The 22756-nt window shown below is 34.7% G+C and overlaps 2 protein-coding genes across 3 annotated transcripts; one reads left to right on the top strand and one right to left on the bottom strand.

Moving 5' to 3' along the window:
• Nucleotides 1–254: 254 nt before the first annotated feature.
• LOC108567414 lies at nt 255–1610 on the bottom strand. Its single transcript, XM_017927848.1, has 5 exons — nt 1490–1610; nt 1275–1422; nt 1139–1221; nt 935–1076; nt 255–608 (listed from the first exon to the last, which is right to left on the bottom strand). The coding sequence occupies exons 1-5, from the start codon at nt 1583–1585 to the stop codon at nt 367–369; spliced, it is 711 nt and encodes a 236-aa protein (XP_017783337.1). The 5' UTR covers nt 1586–1610; the 3' UTR covers nt 255–366.
• A 4905-nt stretch (nt 1611–6515) lies between these two features.
• Nucleotides 6516–12332, top strand: LOC108567477 (probable ATP-dependent RNA helicase DDX31). 2 transcript variants are annotated; one of them, XM_017927971.1, is made up of 10 exons: nt 6516–6627; nt 6687–7351; nt 7415–7910; nt 8077–8247; nt 8304–8524; nt 8578–9223; nt 9399–9589; nt 9647–9795; nt 10061–10259; nt 12090–12332. In XM_017927971.1, exons 1-10 carry the CDS (start codon nt 6592–6594, stop codon nt 12232–12234), a joined length of 2919 nt encoding a protein of 972 aa, XP_017783460.1. In that variant the 5' UTR covers nt 6516–6591; the 3' UTR covers nt 12235–12332. The 2 variants fall into 2 exon arrangements, with proteins under 2 accessions (XP_017783460.1, XP_017783459.1); XM_017927970.1 differs by having other exon boundaries at nt 6687–7910.
• The last annotated feature ends 10424 nt before the right edge of the window (nt 12333–22756 follow it).

Here is a 22756-nt window from a genome sequence, read left to right as displayed (position 1 = left end):
GGATATTGCAAATATTGATTTATTGTGTTAAGTAAATCTATTTCAATTCATCCTAATATCAAGATTATTAACGAATCCAAGAGTAACATCTGCAAAATTGTCTTCCAAGACATCTTTCAAATGACAGATGGGAAATATCATAACATTGACAAAAGTCCTTCAAAACAAACAATCACAATATACTCAATAACAATTATTGAAATAATATTTCACTCTAAAATCATTGAAATTGCTGTTTTCTAAAAAAAATCACATTGAATTTAACAAATAATTTATTGTCTAATTGTAATTACATACAAATTAAATTTATTTTCCTAATAAATCAATGAAGCAAATAGTCTATAATTAATTACGATCTATAATGAATTAAATTTCCGAATATTTTTGATTGGGTAAATAAGCCTTTGGTGAATCGATGAACGAAACAGCGTGCAACAACTTCGGACGACTTGTATTGCCGATAGTCGGTAAATCCCAATCCGACTCTAGTCGACTGCTCATGCTTACACTCGGTTTAGGAGTAAGCGTGAAGTGAAAAGTAAACCTGTTCTGTTCCGTCCATGAAGCTTGCGCTGACACGACTACAATCCACCACCAAATATTTAATACTAAAAGAAAAAAAACAGTTTTCATCATTAATAAATGAAAATTTAAATAGAATGGAAAACATATTAAATGGAAGTTAATCTTTAAATTAAAAACGAATAGTTCGGACTGCGGACAAATAGGACAACGAATATTTTCTCTAAAGACTTTTATGTTGGAACAAGAAACAGATATTCGGAGAACGAACATTTTACAGACAGATTGAGGTTTCTTTTTGTAACAACGCTAGTGGTAATATGAAGCTTAAGTCGTTTCAATTAACGAACAAGTTGAGTACTGAAAATAAACATTGTTCGTAAACCGAATATCCACTGTATATTGTATTTACATATGTAGCAAATAGATCCAATCACAAAGACGTTGCTAAAATGGTCCTGATCATCAAGCCTGTGAAAAACCATGGCAACCACTTTGGAAACGCAACTGAATAATTCGCAGATTATCCATGGAACTGTGCACCATCTATTCAACTACAAAAAAAAACACAAGTCGAAAATAATTGAAAAATTTGAGAAGTGTATCTGTAACGTACTGTGATCGTGGAGTAAATGAGTAAGCTATTAATGAGCAGGTATAACACGGCATATAAAATGACAATAATCGAAATAGTATTCCCTGAAATTTCAGCAATTAGGTAGTGATAATGTTATGATTATAGGAAGAAATACCTTCTGGATCTGCGGCGTGCGAGGCATTTGCTTTCAGGTGAAAATGTTCCCAGTCCAAACCTAGCACCAACGCAGTCTTCCTGCTGGCATTGTAATCCGTGGACACCTTATCGTTTATTAGAACGCACGTCAAAATCGCTGATACAGCCTGAATTTCATCAATTTTATAATTCACATAAATCTCAACTAATTAAATGATAAAAATATGTACTTACCAATCCCAAAAATCCAATGAATCTCGTGGCAAGTGTCAAATTTACACAACACAAATACTTGTTGAACTTCTTCATCGTTATCTGCGAAACCCCCATGTCGCAGTTAACATGTCAGCTGTGTATAGTGTTTTGTGACTTTCCATTCATTTCAAGTTCTATTGAATGAAATAAAAAAAAAAGTATATATCTATATTTTAAAAAAAGTAAAATAAAAACGTTTTGGATTAGAAATATCAACAATATTCATTATATTATAATAAGAAAAATATGTACTTTTCAAATGAAGTATTTAGTACAAATCAGTTATCACGAATAAATAAAAATTCTGAGGATATTTTATGCATGTAATCGCTGAAATTGAAATAAATTGGAATATACAAAATGTTTGGTATTTAATTAAAGTTTTGGTAGAACTAACTTGTTTTTTAGAATAAAAAATGACATGTTAAGGAAGAATATGTTTTTGATGTTATAAATAATACAAAGAAGCATCCCTTTTTATACATGCCGTCCTCATCGTAATTCCGGAGACGCGACCCGAGCGAATTGTGTATATACACGTAAATATAAATGTATATAGAAAACATGTAGATGCAAAGCGCGAGAACGGGAATATAAAATAATATATATAAAAAAAAGTGTGAGGAGAAAAGGAGAGAAATAGAAGCGCGAAGCTCTCTCATAAATATGCATGGCAACATTAAATATTAAAACAGCTTACTTAACTGTCTGTACTTCAAACGGGCGCTAAGTGAACGCCACTACCGGCGCATACTTTTCCTTCCTTGTAAATTGGATCGCGATAAAATTTGCACTTTAGACAAATTAAGCGACACCTCGCTTGACGGATCCCGAAAAGGGAACATCATCACGCCCTTTCCAAACCATCCACCCACCCTCTGTGCATCCTCACCAATAGCAAAACCCTCGCAGACACGTGTACACCCTTCGAGACGCGCCCGTCCACTGCGAGTAGAAAAAAAAAGGGGATGAAATCGCAAAGTATTAAAGTCAATCAGCTCACATCTGAAGGACTCATTGACACCGAGCCCGAGCTTTTCAGAATGCTTTATTAGGATCCGGATGCATCAACACGCTCAATTCAATTGAGACATCGAACCTTCCTACTTACACTTTCGTACAAAAAAAACTTATAAATATTTCAAGTAGTCTGCTTCATTTAAGTGAGAGCTACTGTTCATATTTATTCTCAATGCAAAGAACAACTTGAAAAAGTATATCATTTATGTATTAGAATTTTGGTCGAATTGGAGCTTTTAAACATTTATATATTTTATAAAAAATGGGTACGTAACTGCTCGGCGACGGACAAGTCGGCGACTGACAACTCAGCGACGACTCAAAAAAAAAACATATAAATTGATATCTTTATTTTGCACTATACTTTTTTGAGACTTTGTGACTTTAATTATTCGAATTTTCCATCTAAATTGCTCTAAAGAAATGTTAATCTTTGAGAATAAAACCTTTTTTTTTTGGAATTATGGAGTATGTAGTACTTGGCAGATATTAATGTCTCATATTAGGAATAGTGTAGTCGCAGTATTTTTCAGTTAAAATTTCATAAAAATATTATTTTTTGAAAAAATATTTACAAATTTGGATTAATTAAAACAACTTATTTATTTGAAGTTTCCATTTAGAATGCTCTTCAAAATATTAATATTTGAAAACAAAAATTATTTTTTTTTAATAGTTTAATAGTTTAATTTTTTTTATGTCGTATAATTTTATTCACAATCTGTTCATCAAAGTGAACATTGAGTAAATTTAAGATCGCGGTTTACATTAAATGGATAATTTATCCCATTACCATTATGATGATTTTGAACATTAATAATTAATTAAAGCTATATACTAAATCTAGTGGTTTGCAACGCTTCAGCCTATTTGTGGTATCACTGTTGTCGACTAGGCCAATAGCCAGAACATTAGTATGTGACTCCAGTCTATCTTGGTATCTACTACTAAATGTTGCTATTGTATCCTCGACCATAACTAAATGAAGATCTTCGTGTATTTGTTTATTCCTGACGATCCATGAAGACCTAATAATATTTCTTAGGCATTTTGATTGGAACCTTTGTATAATTTGTATGTTCGATTTACTTGGCAGCACCCCACAATTGGATACCATTCGTCCATACTGATTTCAGTATGGACGTATGCATATACAATAGACGTATGTATATACAATAAGTATATAAGTAATTCATTTTCCACTAGAAGCCAGTAGAGTTTTATAAACTTTATTTCTAATTACTCCCTCTTAGCCTCAATGTGATCTTTCCAGGTGAGTCTTCTATCTAGATGCATTCCTAGATATTTGACTTTTGTTGCTTTGAACAGATCTTGTCCATTAAGTCTTACAGTTGGGCAGGTGTCTTTATTTAACGTGAATGTGATATGCACGGATTCCATTTCGTTAACTGCTATTCTCCATTTTTTAAGCCATTCTTGTAACTTATCTAAATTTTCCTGTAGATATTCGGATGCTACTACTGGATTCTCATCTTATGCCAAGATTACTGTGTCATCAGCAAATGTTGCAATTGTAGTATTGTTAGTTTTAGGAATATCTGCCGTGTAGAGAAGGTAGAGCAGTGGTCCTAAAACACTTCCTTTCTATTATCGAGGTATAATTTTATTATAAAATAATTTATTTAAAAATAATTATATGGCAAGTTCTTTTTTATTTTGTATAGTAGTAATGACAATTAAATATTAATGTAAACTGTTAATAGTAGTTGGTACACCTGGGATATATGTATGTCTCATATGAAGAATAGTGTGGATACAGCATTAATGATAGATTTATGGATTTTTATACAGTTAAACGGTTGCAACTTTTGCATCTTTATCTTTGATTTGTTAGAGTTCATGGGAACGATTGTCCAGCTTGGCACTGTTAAGCCGTTTGGCAAGTCGTGAATTGAAAAGAGGCTTTTATGCGGACAATACTGTTTGTCGATTAGATCGATTTCGTTGGATTATCCTATTGAAAGGAAGAATTAGGTAGGCATTAGAGGTCCATTAGTGGTTTCGTATATATAGTTTCTGTATATAACTTAGGGGTGGGCAAAGTAAAGTAGTGGTGTTCGCGTTATTAGCCACAGAGCCATGCCGAATCCAGTGTTGAATGCGCGACTGCTGTGAGGGTGTGGAAATGATTGATATCTGCAGCTCAACACACATACACACAGACACACCCTTCGAACCCCATTGTATATGTCTCTCCCATTATTATTATAGTTTTATCGGCGTTAAATATTTATAAGGATTTCACGTGTAATGCACATACACTGGCCGATGTTTGATTAAAAGATCGCAACGCTAATACACCTTTTTGTGTGTGTTTTGGAAACCCGAAGGAAAGAAGAGAGAGAGAGAAAAATAGAAAAAGCGAAATACAATAATAATAATTCAAACACAAGAACGGCTATCTGATTAAGCGTGAAGGGTGCTAATGGACACGCATTCCGTTTGTTTATTGTATATATATATATATATACTTGCTGTACACTAATTTCGAATTCTGTTTCCATTGGCGATTTCCTAGAAACAATATTTGTAATCCAATCGAGCGATCGCAACAACCGCAACCACCACCAACCCCACATTTCTTCCCTTTTTTTCGTTTTGTTGTTCCCGATTTCCGTGATTTATTTATTTGTACTTTTCCGTTTCTTCGTCGGACATAAATTATTAGCTTGTAGGAGGGGTGGTGGATGGTGGTGACAACAGTTTGATCGTCGCGTTCTCCCCAAATATATCCGTTTGTCGTCGATGCACATCTACTACGTTTTTCGGTTGGTTTTGCGAGTTTTGTAACAATTTGGTTGGCACCCGAGCGTTGCCTGCGATAAATTAGCATCGAGTCAAACCATTTTCTCGTATTTTCAACGGATTTATACATCCGAGAGAGTCGCCGATAAATCTTCGCATTTGAATAATCGCCGGGTAAAAATTGGATTTAGTCCAAATGGAAAATGTACAGTTCGGAACTTTTATACGCTTTCCTTTATATCCTTCTCTCTCACTCACGCTCCTCTATATCTGTCCTACGTGTGCTTTGCTTTGCTCGGCTACATAATGTATTTCTGCCTACATCTCCCAAACACTTGAAAAGCCCCACACTGTCCTCGTTATTATTCCAGCAGTAAACGCGGCCATTCGCAATTCAATTTGTACTAAATTATAATTTTCCAAATTAGCAGCAGCCGAGGCAAATTCACATTTTAAATGTTAATTTGTCTTCTAATTGAAGAAGCTTTAAAATGCAACTTTGTTACAAAAATCTCAATTCATGTACCAAAAGCTATTCCATCAACAAATGTGTAAAACAATTTAATTTTTAACTTTAAATTTGTATAAGTTATTGATAAAAATCTATATAATTTGTATCATTTACGAAAGAAAACTATAGTATTTCATTAAAACATTTTGAAATCATTTAGTAATAAGGAATGAATTTTTTAAATTTCTATTGCAAATAAATAATTTGTTGTTAATAACTTTCCTATTCATGTGTAAATTTTGATCATAAGTTCATTAATTTTGGTTTAATCCAGTTATTACGAATCTAGTTGAAGTCTTCTTGGAGATTATATATCCTGATTTATATAGTTTTAAAATAAATATAAAAAAAACTGCGGTCGATAGTTTTTTGTAAGTAATTAGTGTGTTAATTATGTTCTTAACTTTTCACTAAAACTGATGAAAATCTTAAAATTTAATTATTTTATAACCTATTACAAGTAATTGCTACAAACACAGTAGAATTATAAAATAATAAACATTAATTTAAATGTATTTGTGTTGCATTTTCAATACAATTAACAATAATTTCCTTTTGATTGTTTTAAATTTAAAAGAGTAGTTCAAAAACTAGTACCTTCAAAAATAGTTCAAACGAATTTAGTCGCATGCTTTCTTAACATAACCTATAAATCTAATATTTACTTCGCATTGCAAGGTTCAATTTTCAATTAAGTTTTATATAGTTTTTAAACAGTGATTTGTTAATTAAGTGAATTGAATTCAATTGCATTAAGTGTAAATTATATTTAATCAGTGTAATAATGGTGATACAGGCAAAGGCACAGCCAACGAAGAAGGTAAATATTGCATGTACAATATTGCACTTTTTAATTACTATATTATTCATTCCTTGTAGATGAACAAAAAGAATAAGGCTTCAAATAAATCTCTCAGTGAAGAGCTAAACTTTACATGGGACAAAACTAAAACTAAGGGAAAATCTGTTGTGTTTGCGAGGAAAACTGCTCCTGAGAATAAACAGAAAAAAGACACGGACAAAGTAATAAGCAATGCAGGCAAAAATCCAAACAAATTATCTAACTTGTTCAGTAAAAATAAACAGACAGAATGTAAAGAAATCACTAATAAGAATGACTCATTTACATTAAATATATATACTGAACCTGTTAAAGCGGCTGAAACAGGCAAAGTGAAACAAAATACTAAACAAGTTGATAGTAAAGATGATGTTTCAAATAGTTTTGATAAAAATAATAAGGATAGTTTTGGAAATAAATCGAGGCCACAGTATCCATCAAAACACAGTTTTCTTTATGAGTCAGAAGATATTTCAACTCAAATAAGTGCGTTCAATTCTAACAACAAATTTAATAAATACAGTGATGAAATCAATTCTACACCTTGGAATAAAGTAGTTAATGTTGTGGAGGAAAAGGGTGAAGAGATTAAGAAGCCACAGAATGATGATAAGAGGGAAGTGAATGAGTTTAATAAGAATAATAAATTTAAGGAAAGAAAACCAAATGCTTTCAATAAAGGAAATGATGGGAACAACTTTAAGCCAAATAGATCCTTCAATCAGTTTGATAATAGTAATAACGAAAAGGGAAATGATAACTTTAGGTCAAATAGATCTTTCAATAAGTTTGATAATAGTAATAATGAAAAGGGAAATGATAACTTTAGGTCAAATAGATCCTTCAATAAGTTTGATAATAGTAATAATGAGAAGGGAAATGATAACTTTAGGACAAATAGATCCTTCAATCAGGTTGATAATGGTAATAATAAGGGAAATGATGGTCCAGAAGAAGGTGAAGAAGTACAGAATAAAAGGGAATATAATAATCCTCTTGCTAATAGTTTACTGAAATTGTCTGGAACAAATGAGAAGTTGAAGAAGAAGTCTTACAAGTTGTTTACGGAAAAGGCAAAAGATGTGTACGTCGATTTGGAAGGCGGAAAATCTGTTTCAGAGAAAGTTTTTACTTCTAGTAAATTCAGCGATTTGAGTTTGAATAGACACGTTGTTTCCAATTTGGAAAAGATCAACTTCAAAGACATGACCAATGTGCAGCAGAAGTCTATTCCAGTCATTATGTCTGGAAAAAATACTTTGGTAAGTTTTTTTTTTCTTGATTCAAGTACTCATAAATTTTGTTATTTGATCAGTATTTTGTCTTTAAACAACACTTTTTAAATATTTAAGTTAAACTTTAAATTTATTGAAATAATTAAAAAAAAATGTGGAATATTTTCTTAATATGATTGGAAAACATATGTAGGTTCGCTCTCAAACTGGATCTGGTAAAACATTAACATATGCCGTGCCCATAATAGACGCTTTGCAAGGTCTTCAACCAGCGCTCACACGTTCCGATGGAGTTCAAGCCATAATTGTGGTGCCTACCCGTGAATTAGCATTACAGACACATGAACTTGTACAGCAGATAAACGTGAGTTTACATTAATAATGCACCGATTCAGGCCTAAAATTACACGCGATTTGCAGACGTTCCAAAGGATTATTGTGGGGCATCTATGCGGCGGTGAAAACCGCAAATCAGAAAAGGACAGGATTCGAAAGGGCATCAACGTGCTGGTAGGAACACCCGGCCGTTTATTGGACCACGTTCTGCATACTTCAGCTCTGAAGGTGGATAAGGTAAGGTGTTTGGTATTGGATGAAGCGGACCGACTCCTCGACATGGGCTTCAGAAAGGATATCATCAGGTAATGCATCAATGAATTGAGTATGGAACAGTTTAAATTTATTATGGGATTAGTTTGGTGGAAGCTTTGGATAAAGCCAAAACCGATTCGGTTTACGATCCAATGGCTATACTGAAAGGACAACAAAACAACGTTGAGGAAACGATCGAAGAGCCAGAATCAGATGATGTACCACCGCTATTGACAAGAAACACGAAGAGAAGGCAGACCATTTTGTTGTCTGCAACTTTATCGAAAGGTGTCAGCGAGTTGGCAGAGTTCACGATGAAGGATCATACCTACATCGATGCTTTGGATCAAAACTCTAACGCGGTGATGGACAGCTTTGTGATACCCAATACCGTGAAGCAGGAATTCATAATCACGTATGTGAAGCACAGGCTGTTCACATTGTCCGCTCTTCTCGTTGCTAAAGCTAAGGAGAACGCAAAGGTTTTCGTTTTCATGGCGAGTACGCAAATGGTGGAGTACCATTACGAATTGTTCACGCAGTGCCTTGCAAAAATGCCTGTGAAGAAGAATAAAATTGATTATATGGAGCAAGAAGTTGATAGTGATGGAGAGATCGTCGAGCGTTGCGAGGAAGAGGTCGTCTTGGACACCCCGTTCTTCGCGCTTCACGGATCCATGGATCAGAAACGGAGGAAGGATGTGTTCACCTCGTTCAGGGCTGCTAAAACTGGAATTCTTCTTTGTACGGTGAGTACAATTTATCAAACAATTCATTTACTATGATATAAAAGTAAATTAATTTTTTTACGTAAAAAAAATCGCGATTAGTTTAATTTTTGTATTAAATTCTTGTCATGAAGTACTTAGCAAATATTCGAAGGTGATGAAGATTAATAATTATAGTGATTTATTCTGTTATAAGGATGTTGTTGCTCGAGGTGTTGATGTGCCGTTGGCTGACTGCATTATTCAATACACTGGACCTCAAACAGACGAAGATTACTTGCATAGAGTTGGAAGAACTGGACGTGCCGGAAAATCCGGTACGGCGATTCTATTTTTAACTCACGACGAACAGGAGTATGTGAATCATTTACGCCAGCATCGAGTTTAGTGAGTTTTTACCAAGATAAAACTTGAGCGAACTGAAGCGTTCAATTGCTAATGTAGTTTGCAGAAACGGGAACCACAGCCGTACTTAAATCATCTGAGCGAATTGATGGGTGTCAGCAATCACGAAATTGCCGCCTCGATGCTGCAGCAGCGCTACGAAAAGCGCATCGAGCAGGACGTGGATCTGCACAAAAGAGCGTGCATGGGTGAGTTTCGTTTTTGATTTTTCCTTGGGGACAGAAAGGTGATGGATTGCTGGCCACATATAAGGGCCACGGGTCATACAAAACTCAGTTTAGATGCATAATGGAGTGTCGGACACGAGAGAGCGACCCCGGAGCACGGGTCGCCTCCCCCAAACCGCCCTCTCGGAAAGTGGATTTCGGTGTCCTGAGCCCCGGTCCACTCTCTCACATCATCAACGTTTTAATGTTTAATTTGATCCCAATACGCGCTCGATACCTCTTGCAGCTTACTCGACCTGGTCGCGCTTCTACAACGCTTACCCCGCCAAGATGCGATCGATGTTCGACTTCAAGAAAATCCATCTGGGCCACTACGTCACCAGCTTCGCCATCAAAGACACGCCGAAGGCCATCTCTCAGGTCGTCCGTGGCCACGTCGGCAAGATCGAACAGCCGAGGCTCAACAAGAAACTTGCGAATCACGGGTAAGCAAATATGAATAATTCATCCGATCTTAATTGCCGACGAATGGAATTAGATTTGCATGCTGTTTTCTTGTCGCGACCATCGAATTTACCACAAAAAAAAGAAGAAGAAAAAACAACTAAACTGGCAATTTGTCCGCGCAATCTGTATAATGATAAAAGCAAGATCGCGAAAGGAGAAAAAGAAGCAGCAGTAACAACAAAATAAATAAAAAGAGAAACAAGCAGCGTACATTTAAACGCTGCCAGGCCATGGTACTTTCATGTAATGCCGCAATTATTTACCATTATTTAAATTTTTATGGTTCTTTGATACAAAATCGGTAATAATCCGTTACGAATGCGCCGTTCGTTTGTAATTTCAACTCCTTTTATGTACGATTTTATGGACCCCTACTACAATGGACGGGAGCAGAGGCAAAGAAACAATCCGAACTACAAACTCTTTACATAAATAATTGGAGAAAATTGTCTCGGGACAATAATTTTACGTTCTCCGCTGCTGCGGCATTATTAATTGCGCTCGATTGAGTAAATGAGATTGCGTTGGAGAGTAAATGTCTGTTTGTTAATGTAATGAGCCGCAACTTTGGGCGTCGTCCAATTATCCAATGATCGTGGTGCGCTTCCAACAAGACAAAAGCTCAAATGGCGAGCGCACGAAGCAGTAGCCATCTTGTTAAATAGTCAAGTGGGCGTCCGCATTTTTCAGAATCTCCACTGAAACACAATGCGTAGCACCGCATAGTAGTCACTAATCACGTATAAATGTAATTAATGGATTCCGTGTGATTAATCACCGACTGGATTTATATATGAATGTAGTATATAGCCGATGAGGAAAGTACAAGGAGAAGAAAAAAAACTCGAGCCGCCGGAGAGGAGGAAGCTTCATTAAAGCTTTTTTTTTCATCTTCTCTTCTTCATTTTTCATTTACTCTCTTTCACTCTATCTCGAATCAACTGTTTATTGGCATTCCAATTAAATTTCCGTACAATCGATCGCCTCCAATTTAGCAGATGCAGGCGAATCCTTGACGTCTCAATTCCCCATTGTAAGCCGATTAAAGTCGGGCGGAGAGTGAAAAAATAAATATGAAAGACAATTTCTGTATTGTCGTTTTGTGGTGAAAAATGGACGCAACAAAGGTGTTTTAATAAGAATTAGAAGGATTGTATTTGTACATGTGTTTTAAAAAAAAATGGGGAGAAGGGAAGAGAGCGCGGAGGGGTGAGATGGCGGAGGAAGGCCCTTTTGTGCGATTGCCGCACGCATTCACCGATCCGATCCACGCTCGACCCGGTTTAACGCGATAATGACTCTTACATTAATCAAACTGTTGGCTGCATCGCCATCAGGCTACTTTAACTTCATTTATTATTATTTTAATTTCACCCCGAACGTACGCTTTAATTATATATATACAATTTTTCATTATTATTTTTCCATTCGCATCATTTTTTACGACCATCTCACGAAACCTCGTATAATCTATTTCGTATCAAATTAAAAGGTAGCACCTAATTAACAGACTGTGCTACGCATCAATCCTACAAATTTATAAAAAAAAAAATTGATGTAAATCCATTAAATATTAATTTCGAAGCAATATTAACGTGGCAAATGATTAGAAATTTCTAAAAATTGAAAATACATCAAGTTTTTCTTTATTTAGTTATAGTTGACTAATTTTACGCTAATACTACATATGTTTGATCCAGCATTATTAATCCAAATTAAATGAGTATTGTGTATATAGATGAAAATTGGTTCGAAGAATGTTATTAATGGTATTAATTTTTTTTTCTTGTCGTTGTTGTGTTTTGCAGGGATTACGTAGCACCAATGTTCCCGAAGAAAGAGACTGCGAAGAAAAAAGCACAGAAGATACCTAGAACAGTGAGCTTGGAGACGTCAGAGTTTTCCAGCGGCCTGGAACCTCTTAAGAAAAAGAGGAAAAGGGAACTTGATTGATTACATTCGCCGTAACCCAATTTAGGTGTTTCTCCTCCATTCTTCTCCCTGCACATAATATAAAATACATTAACAATTTATATAAAAAAACTATATATACAGACTTAATTGATCAATAAAAAAAATAATTTTTATTATATAATTGAGAACAATTTATTTGTAATTTTAAGTAGTATCAATTGGCAAATGATTTTGCGTATTCTTTGGGTCAAATGTATTTAATTAATCTGACCGGAAACGCTTGAATTGCCGATCGCATTCAACATCAACAGATGCGAAGAAGTGACGTTGTCGAAACGTTGTCTACGGATTCGGACGCTCGCTGTGAATCGAAATTTGCAGAGGCGTTTCTTTCTTCTTTTTTTTTTGATTCAGGTGGTGGACCGAACGTAGGTCAATGATGGTGCCGCGGATCAACGACGGGTGGTGCCACTCCAATTAGTGTAATAAGTTTCATTAGCGTCCTACACAACTACCTGTGTTCATTGTGGTGGACACAATGACTCCGCCGCCCGTCCATTGTGCCCTTTAATTGCATATTAAAGCCCCTCGACTGTTTCTTCTGCTCGAACCGCAGCCCACAAATACCTATTTGACACATTGATTGCTTCGAAATTTTCTCTTCTCCTCCATCTCATATATTCCTTCATTATTCCACATGCATCAAACGCGCATCCCACTTCCAACTTGGATGCCGACGGACGTAATCTATAACATTATAAAACCATCCTTCACTTCATTAATACACATTACTTTGTATACACATCAACATCACACTTCACCGTTTTTTTTCCTCCTCTTCCTGTCTATTTTCATCTTTTTTCACGGGTCTACTAATTATTCTAAATTACTAACGTGAATAAAACAACTGCGATCTTTTTGAATGAAAACCACCATTGTTACGTCTAGCATCTCATTAACTTCACCTATTACTATATTAACACTTCACTCAAAAACTAAATGCATTCCACAAGAACATTCCACCATCAATTTATTAATATAGACAGAATATCAATACGCTTTCTATATAAGTCAATAAATCCTTGTCTTTTAAATAATTGGCATTAATTTCTTATGTTTCAACAACGTCGTTAGATATTGACCATTTTCTAAATTTTGTACTATCAAATGCACCACAAATTAATAAAAATTATTAAATTAAAGACAATATGTTTACTAGTTTTTTGAGTTTTGTACAATACAAATGTAATTAAATTAAGAAGCATGTAATGTTATATATTTGAGTTACATTAATAGGTTAAAAGCAATAAATTTAAACAACAATTTGTAAGTATAATGATACTTCGTGTAGTTAATTCTATAGTCAAGTTTAGATAATATGTTTAGATCCAACCTATCGCATCCAAAGCAGTTGATCAACGACTTTAAACACGGGACTAATGATACAGACGTAATTCAATTAATGAGAATATTTCCAAGAGTTTCTCGATTATCGCGTTCACGGAAGACAACGTAAACCGCAATGCGTGCAAACATTTATTCTGTTATGATAGTAAAAAAAAAACACGAAAGATGGACAACAGTGAGAGAGGTACAAAAGTTGGTAATTTAGTTGGAAGAACTCAAAAGTCTGAGAACGCCCCCCGACATTTGTACTGCATCAACCGTAATGTTTTAATTCCAGCAGATCACATCCACTAATAGCCATCTGCTCGGAGGCCGCAGACGCCTGGGCCATTTATCCTCGGGAATCCTTGGGAATGAATAATCCGAGGCGATTCTTTATCGCGAGGCAGAGGTGTCGTTATTGATGTCTTCATTCCTCATCTTTCCTTCTCTTCTTCGGGTGCGACGTTAACAGATCACCGAATGGGAAACGGGTGCCTCCCTCCTTCTACCACACCATCCCGAAAACGCATCCAGACCGGCGTCATCCATCCCATTGATCTCCTAATTAAGCCACCTGTAATTATGTAATAACTTACGGGATAAACTGTCTCGGCCGCATCTTTGACCCACGGATAGTGTAAACATGATTAATTCTGATGCGCGAAAATGGAAAGGTGTTCGGATGATTTACTTCAAAATTAAACGAATTTTCAAAATTGTTCTTCCAGCAAGTAAAACAGATAATCAAATTTTAAAAACAGTAATTTAGTTTAAATACTTATTCTACACTTAACAAATAAATTATTTACATTTTTTTTATTAAATATTTGTGCTAATATACAAATAAATAATATACTAGTTGTATTTTTCTGCGAAAATGAGCGTTAATAATAATAAAAAAACGTTAATGAAGTACACTTAAGATGTAGATTTGTTGATGTTCTTTGTGTGCGTTAACGAGTCTTAGAAATCACACATTAAATTGTATAGGTAACATCGAATAGTCGAAATTAGATGGAGAAAGAGCCCGAAAATCACGAGTCCTCAAAAGGCCCTATTCACACAGATTATTGCCGCCGCACGCCACATCGTCATTATATTCAAACACACACACACAATACAGTTATGGTGCTTTATAAGAAATGTTTTTATTACTGGATGTAATTAAGGAAAATCGTGGTTACACTTTTTTTTCCAACATTTCTTCCGTCGAATCAATACAATAATAAATTATAACTAATGGGACTTTTACGGGTTCCGCTTTATAGACTTTACTGGCTGACCTCTTGTACATATTTTTTTTTCGCACGAATCAATTGCTTGTATTACAAAGAATCGTTATGTAATTTTCAGTATAAATTGATTGATTATTAGTCTAATTCTTTCAATATAAATACAGAGTTTATTTTGTTAATACCTATGAGTACACCAAAACTTCAAAATTAATTTTTAGCTAATTGTAATCTGTATAGTTTTGTCTTTACAATCCGTATTCATTATGTTTTATATCATGATAAATTTTCGAATAATTAAGTAAAATGTGCAGACGCTGCTTTTCGAGTGTTAAAAATAAAATCTTCAATTTTGCAAGCTCATTACAAGAAAACCGCCACCAATACAAAAATGTTTAATGGGTCATTAAAATCTTTGTGGAATTTTCTTTAACATACATAATCAATATGTTTTATATCATGATTACTTTTTGAATAATTAAGTAAAAGGTGAAGACGCTGCTTTTCGAGAGATAAAAATAAAATCCTCAACTTTGCTACCTTATTACAAGAAAATCGCCATCACTACAAAAATTTTGAATGGGGCATTAGAATCTCTGTGGAATTTTCTTTAACATCCATAATCAATATGTATTATATCATGATTACTTTTTGAATAATTAAGTAAAAGGTGAAGACGCTGCTTTTCGAGAGATAAAAATAAAATCCTCAACTTTGCTAGCTTATTACAAGAAAATCGCCATCACTACAAATATGTTGAATGGTTCATTAGAATCTATATGGATTTTTTTTAACATCCATATTCAATATGTATTATATCATGATTCATTTTTGAATGATTAAGTAAAATGTGAAGACGCTTTTCGAGAGTTAAAAATAAAATCCTCAACTTTGTGAGCTCATTACAAGAAAACCGCAAGTACTACAAATACGTTGAGTGGGTCATTAGAATCTTTATGATATTTTCTTTAATGCCCATATTCAATGTGTATTATATAATAATTAATTTTCGAATAATTAAGTAAAATGTGAAGACGCTGCTTTTCGAGTGTTAAAAATAAAATGCTCAACTTTGCGAGCTCATTACTAGAAATCGGCCACCACTAAAAATATGTTGAATGGATCATTAGAAACTTTATGGAATTTTCTTTAACATCCATATTCAATATGTATTCATTTTTGAATGATTAAGTAAAATGTGAAGACGCTTTTCGAGAGTTAAAAATAAAATCCTCAACTTTGCTGGTTTAATAGGTCATTAGAATGTTTGTAGTTTTTTTCTTTAATATCCATATTTAACATTCTTTATGTATTTATTAATTTTTAAGTAATTGAAAAAGTAAACAATCGTGATGACCCTGCTTTTTCAAGAATCCAAAAATAATTTCCCAACTTTGCTAGTACTTTACAAGAAAACCTCGACCATTACGAAAGTAAGTAATAACTCATTAGAATCTTTGTTTTTTATTAATTTAATATCCATAATCAATATCCAGTAAATTTTTACAAATTTTCGAGTAATTAAGTAATCACTGGGTTTAGGTAATAAAGATTGTTAAGTTATATGCATATGTCTTGGTAATGTTCGATGTGTGGTTTTTGTAGGTGAGGTAATTCCAGCAGACGTATATATTCATTAATTAGGGGGTGGTGTGTGGTTTGGCTGGAAACGTGCGCAGGGGTGCACGAAATGCACGGAAAGTCGTAAAGTAATTTTCATCCAGCCGTCATTGCCATCCACATAAACACACGCTTAACAAAAGCGTACCGAACAATGGAAGGCAATATAATAAATACACTGCGAATAGAGGAACAGGTCATATTATTAGCTGTGATTGTAATAAATGTTATAACGAGCGGACCGATAAATAACGAGCGAAAAGAAAAACCGTACATACATACGTACGTACGTACACATGTGCTCTTTATTCTGCCATTCTGCGAGCAGCCACAAAGACCAACATCGCAATTAATTTCAAAATAAAATGCATTCGTGATTGCGTGCTTTCCTCTTTGTCTTCGCAACGAACGCATTCTAATCATGTAGTGTCATTTATCAATTGCCAATTAACATTCCTCGACGGCTTTTCCTTACATGCTGCGCACCTCGCATTTATCAACATCACGCGTATCTTCTATATTTAAAGTTTTCTACTAAATCTACATGCTTAAATAATGATATAACGGATCTATATCGAAATCCCGACAATTAAATTCTCGAAAACATCAAAATCCCGACAATCAAATTCTCGACAAAATCAAATGTGGTAAAAAGAAAATAAAAAAGGACTATAATACTTAATGAATAGATGATCCAGCAACACCACTTCACATATACAATAATTATTTGTGCACTTGCAAACATTGATTTACTGATTATTCAAATCGGTTGGGTAAGTCTTGTGGTTTAAACTTCTTCAGTCTTCGACGATGATCTGCAGTATGCATCAGCTCCGTAGCCAGTTGGTTTGGGTGATTCTCTAGCCGATGATGGTATCTTGTACTAGCCTTTCCTATTTCTTCCTTGACGAAACTGATGTTAGCTTGGTCATGTCATCGTTTGTGAAGAACAATAAAGCATTGGTAATTTTTCTCAGCGTTTTGGACTGGAATCTCTGTATTATATCATTGGTGTTACAGGCAGATCCCCAAAGCTGAATGCCGTAGGTCCATATCGGTTTTAGAATAGCTTTATGCAGGAGCACTTTATTTTCTGTTGATATGCAACAGTGTCTTCCTATTAGCCAGTCCAGCTTCCCAGCCCTCAGATTTAGACATTTTCTCTTGGTTGCTATATGCGATTTCCAAGTAAGGCGTCGATCTAGGTGCATGCCTAGGTACTTGGCCTCATTTGCCTGAGGCAGAGTGGATCCGTTTAATGGGACTGGAGGACAGGTCTGTCGACGCATAGTAAACGTCACATGCACCGACTTAGCCGCGTAGACTATAATTCTTCACTGTTTTTTAGCCAGTTTTCGATGTTAATAAGGTTGGCTTGGAGCATCTGTGAAGCAATTGTTGGGTCAATGTGCGATGCCAGGATTGCAGTGTCATCAGCGAACGTGGCCACAAAGACTTGTTGAGATGTAGGCAAGTCCGCCGTGAAAAGGAGATATAACAAGAGGCCCAAAACGCTTCCCTGAGGGACTCCAGAGCTGATCGATCGTAGAGTAGTCATTTCGTCATTGTGTTTAACCTGAAAGTACCTCCCCGTTAAGTATGATTTAAAGATGGTATAGTATACGTGGGGAAGGCACTTCTTTCAATTTTGTATAGCAGCCCCTCATGCCAAACCCTATCGAAATCCTGAGATATGTCCAGGAAAACAGCTGAGCAGTATCTCCTCTCCTCAAGACTTCAGCCAATTTCGTCCACCACCTGCTCCACAGTACCGTGACGTTCACATAAACCGAACTGGTGACATGGTTTTCCAGTAGCCAGTGTCGTAGTCTGCGTATCAGCAGCTTCTCAAAAAGTTTTGACAAGACCGGAAGGAGGCTGATTGGTCGGTAGGAAGTGACAGCATCAGTTGGTTTACCAGATTAAGATTAATTTATTATTATTAATAATTTATAAACTAATTGTATTTTAGATTGTTTTTTTGTCTATTGTCGGGATTTTGATAGTGTCAGGATTATGGTTGTCTGGATTTCGAATGTCGGGATTTTGTTCGGCACCGTGTTATAACACAGGCTTCAAGTACTTGAAGTTTCATAGCTTAAAGTGTATAAACCATACACATAAATTACAATTTATTTAAATGTAATTAATGTATTATGTCTTTTTCAATAGTTTTCTTGTAGGATGAAAATGTTTAACGGTTAAATGTTAATAATGGATGAACATGTGAAACTGAAATTAACGAAGAAATGAAGAAAGAGTTGCGGAGGAAAGGTGTGTGTATGTGCACAAAAAAAAAGAGTAAATAAATAAAAGAAAACATACAGTGTTAATTCGCAATGATAATTGCGAGTGAGAATAAATTGAAAACGGCAAATGCATTGTAATATTAATCAGCGAGAGGTATTTTGATTCACACGGTGCGTTAATAATTAATATGTAATTACGTTCATCGTTTCATCAATCAGCCAGTTGTCACAAGTAAATTGCACGCATTACGTTCCACCCTTTCGGAAAAAGGGAATCGAGCGAACATCATATATGGAACTTCCTGATGATCGAAGAAGAAGAAAAAAAAAAGAAAAAGGAACAGAAAAGTCCATCATCAGCAGCGTTTCTTGCAATACTTTATGACGTCATTTAGCGTTTCAATTTGTGTGTGCAAATTATGTTATTGCATGATAATGATCGTCATTTTAGCGCATGCGACCATCGGCCGACGATAAAAAAAAGCCGTGTAATGTCTCGAGACGTGAGCGAGAAAGGGACAGGGATTCGGTTGGGTGGGAAAGAGTTGTCAATGTATAATTGCGGTGGCAATCTGCGGAAAGTAAATATATAATAATTAAGGTCGCTGCTGATGGACTCGAAAAGATACCATCTCACTGTGTTTGTTTTTTTTTCTTCGGTCATTTTGGCGTTGTTTCTCGGAGAATATTAAAACGTATAAATAATGAGGTGCCATTAATTCGCATATTATTTATGTACGTTTTTTTATTTTCAGGTTCCTTTCATCCAAAATAATATATACAACATTTGCTTACTTTAATTGCCAATTATATAATGTGGTTTTCTCTCTCGTTTTCACTCTTCATTAAGTCAGACCCACGTGGAAATGTGCGAAGATTATCAAGAAATAAGTATATTTTTTGGTAATTACTCTATATATAAAGATATTATTAACCCATTTTTGCCTACTGTACACATGCAGGTACTCCAGTATTTTCGGCAATCTTATGATAAGTAGCTAAAAATTATAGTTATATATTTGTTTTTTTAATATGTAGAATTGTATTATATAACCATAAACGTAAGACATCTACTATGCACTTGATAAAAACTCTAACCAAAAAGGGCTTTAGGGCAACAGCAACCATTAGAGAAAATGTTAAAGTTTCCGTTTTATCAAAAAAAAAAACAAGACGCACTTCTGATTTTCAATTTGATGCAATATCAGATCAAATAATCTTAATTCCGTAAGAGTATAAAATTTGATAATAGTGGACATTTTCCACAAATAAATGATAACTATTTACATTCTCACGTATGTTACTCTAGAATTATATGAATTGGTAAAAAAAAATGTAAACGTACATTGTGCGTATAAAAGTATTGCTTTTTGTATTATACCATACTCAATGACTCCGGTTTCACTTTCGAGTCTCGAACCATAACACGTTATAATGTAGCTAGTAGTATTACAAAATGCTATTTTGGTGGTCGAAAAAAAACTACATCTGTGGTAGAAGTGGTTTGGAAACTTAAGGCTCAAATTGAATGAAATCCGCGACTCAGTGAAAGATAAATGGCTACTCTGCTGAACATATCGAACACAAAGATCTCAACGATGTTAAAAAACTAGGCTCGATAGAGCGAAGGAGCTGTTGTACGCAGCCAATTGCCAAATATCGTCTTGTCTGATGAGAAAAATTTCCGGATTGAGAAATTCGTAAACAAAGAAAATGATCGAATTACTTAAAATAGATCAAACGAAAATTTAGACATTCGAATGGCCACAAGAAGTCAAATACCATCGTTTTTGGTAGTTTGGGAGGCTGTGACGGACGATGGTAGCTCTCCATTGGTGTTTTTGGAATGTCTACTACGAAAAAGTTTTGGAAGGTGCTCCGAAGCCGTGGACAACCAAACATTTCAGTCAGAAAAAATAGACGTTTCAAGAAGATTCTGCACCATCACATAAAGCACACGAAAACCAACAATGAATGAGAGACAACGTTGCACACTTCATTTCGACCGCACAGTTGCCTCCACGGTGACCAGATACAAATCCGCTCGACTTCTCGGTATGGGTCATTTTACAGGCCAATGTTAATACTAAAAAATACAAGAGTGTTACTGTGTTCTATAAAGCTCTTCTTCTTGTATGGAAGAAGATTCCGCAGGTTCACATTCGTGCAGCGTGTGACTCGCTTGTCAACCAACTCAAAGCTATAGTTCGCGCGCAAGACGGCCATATAGAAAATTTGAAATGATTTCAAAAAATTTAATTGTTTTCCAACATATTTTGCTTTTGGTTCAATAAAATCCAATTTCAAATAATAAAAATACAGCATTCTCAAAAGTTGCAGTTCAATTGGGCCTCCCTGTATTATACATGAAGAGGGTTTTAAAATAAATTCAATGTTTTTTTCTGTTTTGGAATTTGAGCAAAAATTTTTTATTATATGTCGAATGACAGTAGAAATATGCAAATAAACACATATGTTTGTGTTGTTTCACGAGTCAACGATGTGATTTTCAGGAATTGTGTGAGGAAAATTAGACCAGAGAACAGAGAAACTATCAGAATTGGGATACTATGAGTTCTGGATAAATTTTTAACTCCAGTTTTTGGAATGTCACACCCAAAAGAGACTATATGCTATTCCATATTAATCTACAAATAAAAGTAATCGAGAGTTGTTCATAACAAAGACTTCTTCTCGACTTTAACTTTAATTTATCTTTCGATCAATCTATTAAAATTTTGTTATGTGTAACAGTTATTAGTTATATTATATTAACCCTTATTATTTTATTCATGTATGTGTATGTACTACTTAATGACTTAGTATAAATTCCACTTAGCAAGATTGCAATTAATCAATGTGTAACGACTATTCTTAATCACTATTTTTAATCAACATGTAAGGACTACTGATAATGAATAAACATATATACATCAGCCTAACACTTAATGTTTAGGGAAAATTAAGTACAATCGTTCAAATACATTCTTCGGAAAAGTACTAGTTTCCCTTACTGCCACTTTGTTAATTCTCTACTATAAAATAGGATGTTTATGTAAAGAAAGTTAGTCTTAAGTTGGAAGGTTGAAGTAAGAACATAGTCTTACTTAGTGAGTCCAGAGAAGAACATTTCCTAATTATTAACTTAAGAGGAGAATGTAACTCTTAGTTAATAATCCATGAGATCAACACTTGTATAGTTGACTTCCCAATAAACACTCTGATGTGTATAATAAAACTAATTAAGAATATTGCGTTTAATATTCATAAATCCATCTAAGACTACACAACGAGATAATCCACGGTGTCCAGAAATTTCTTAATGCCGGGACACAACAATTTCATAATTAATTTTTAAAGTTAAAAATTTGAAAGTTCTTACAAATACTGAAATTATTTATTAAATAAACCCAATAATCAGTTTATAAATAAACTTATTGATTTTAATAAATAATGTTAATAATGTTGTAAATTGTTATGTTATGTATTGAGAATAAAAGTAACAGAAATAAAAAAATGTGTAAAAGAGAAAAGAAGGGACTTTTCCAATATGCCGAAGAAGTGCTTGGTTATAGGTTTATTCAAAAAAATCAAAGAAGTCTAGTTAAAAGTAATCAACGTTCGCTGTACTGGAAAATATTCAAATTAACTCGTCTTTGGTTGCGATTACTAAAAATCTCGGAAGCGATGCGCAAAAAATACATAATCACACACATACACACACAGACACAAACAAAAACAGGGCGTCGCGGAGGGCCCTCAGAGATGGACGAGGGAGCGAAAAAAAATGTAATTTAAAAAGTTTTTAAGCGCCAATAACTTGTGCACAAAATGGGGGTTTCGTCGCGGCGAATTTTCAAAGCGGGATTATCCTACGGGCGACGTCGAAGCGAAGTCCGTAAGTGAATCGCACGTGATTAGCTTTGATTTGCCCGCGGTTACGTAACAATGTGCTGGATATGCCATGTAAGTAAACTAATTTCGGTTTTCGGGGGATGTTGGAGCTATTAAAGGGCCCCGCGCTCCATCCGATGGGATACGATACGGTAATGGGATTACGGTTCCTGTGGG

This window comes from Nicrophorus vespilloides, unplaced genomic scaffold (assembly GCF_001412225.1).
Source record: "Nicrophorus vespilloides isolate i.1.1-1 unplaced genomic scaffold, Nicve_v1.0, whole genome shotgun sequence".
Lineage (NCBI taxonomy): Eukaryota > Metazoa > Arthropoda > Insecta > Coleoptera > Silphidae > Nicrophorus > Nicrophorus vespilloides.
The sequence above is the reverse complement of the archived record's forward strand: the minus strand, read 5'-3'. Positions and strand labels throughout refer to the sequence as shown.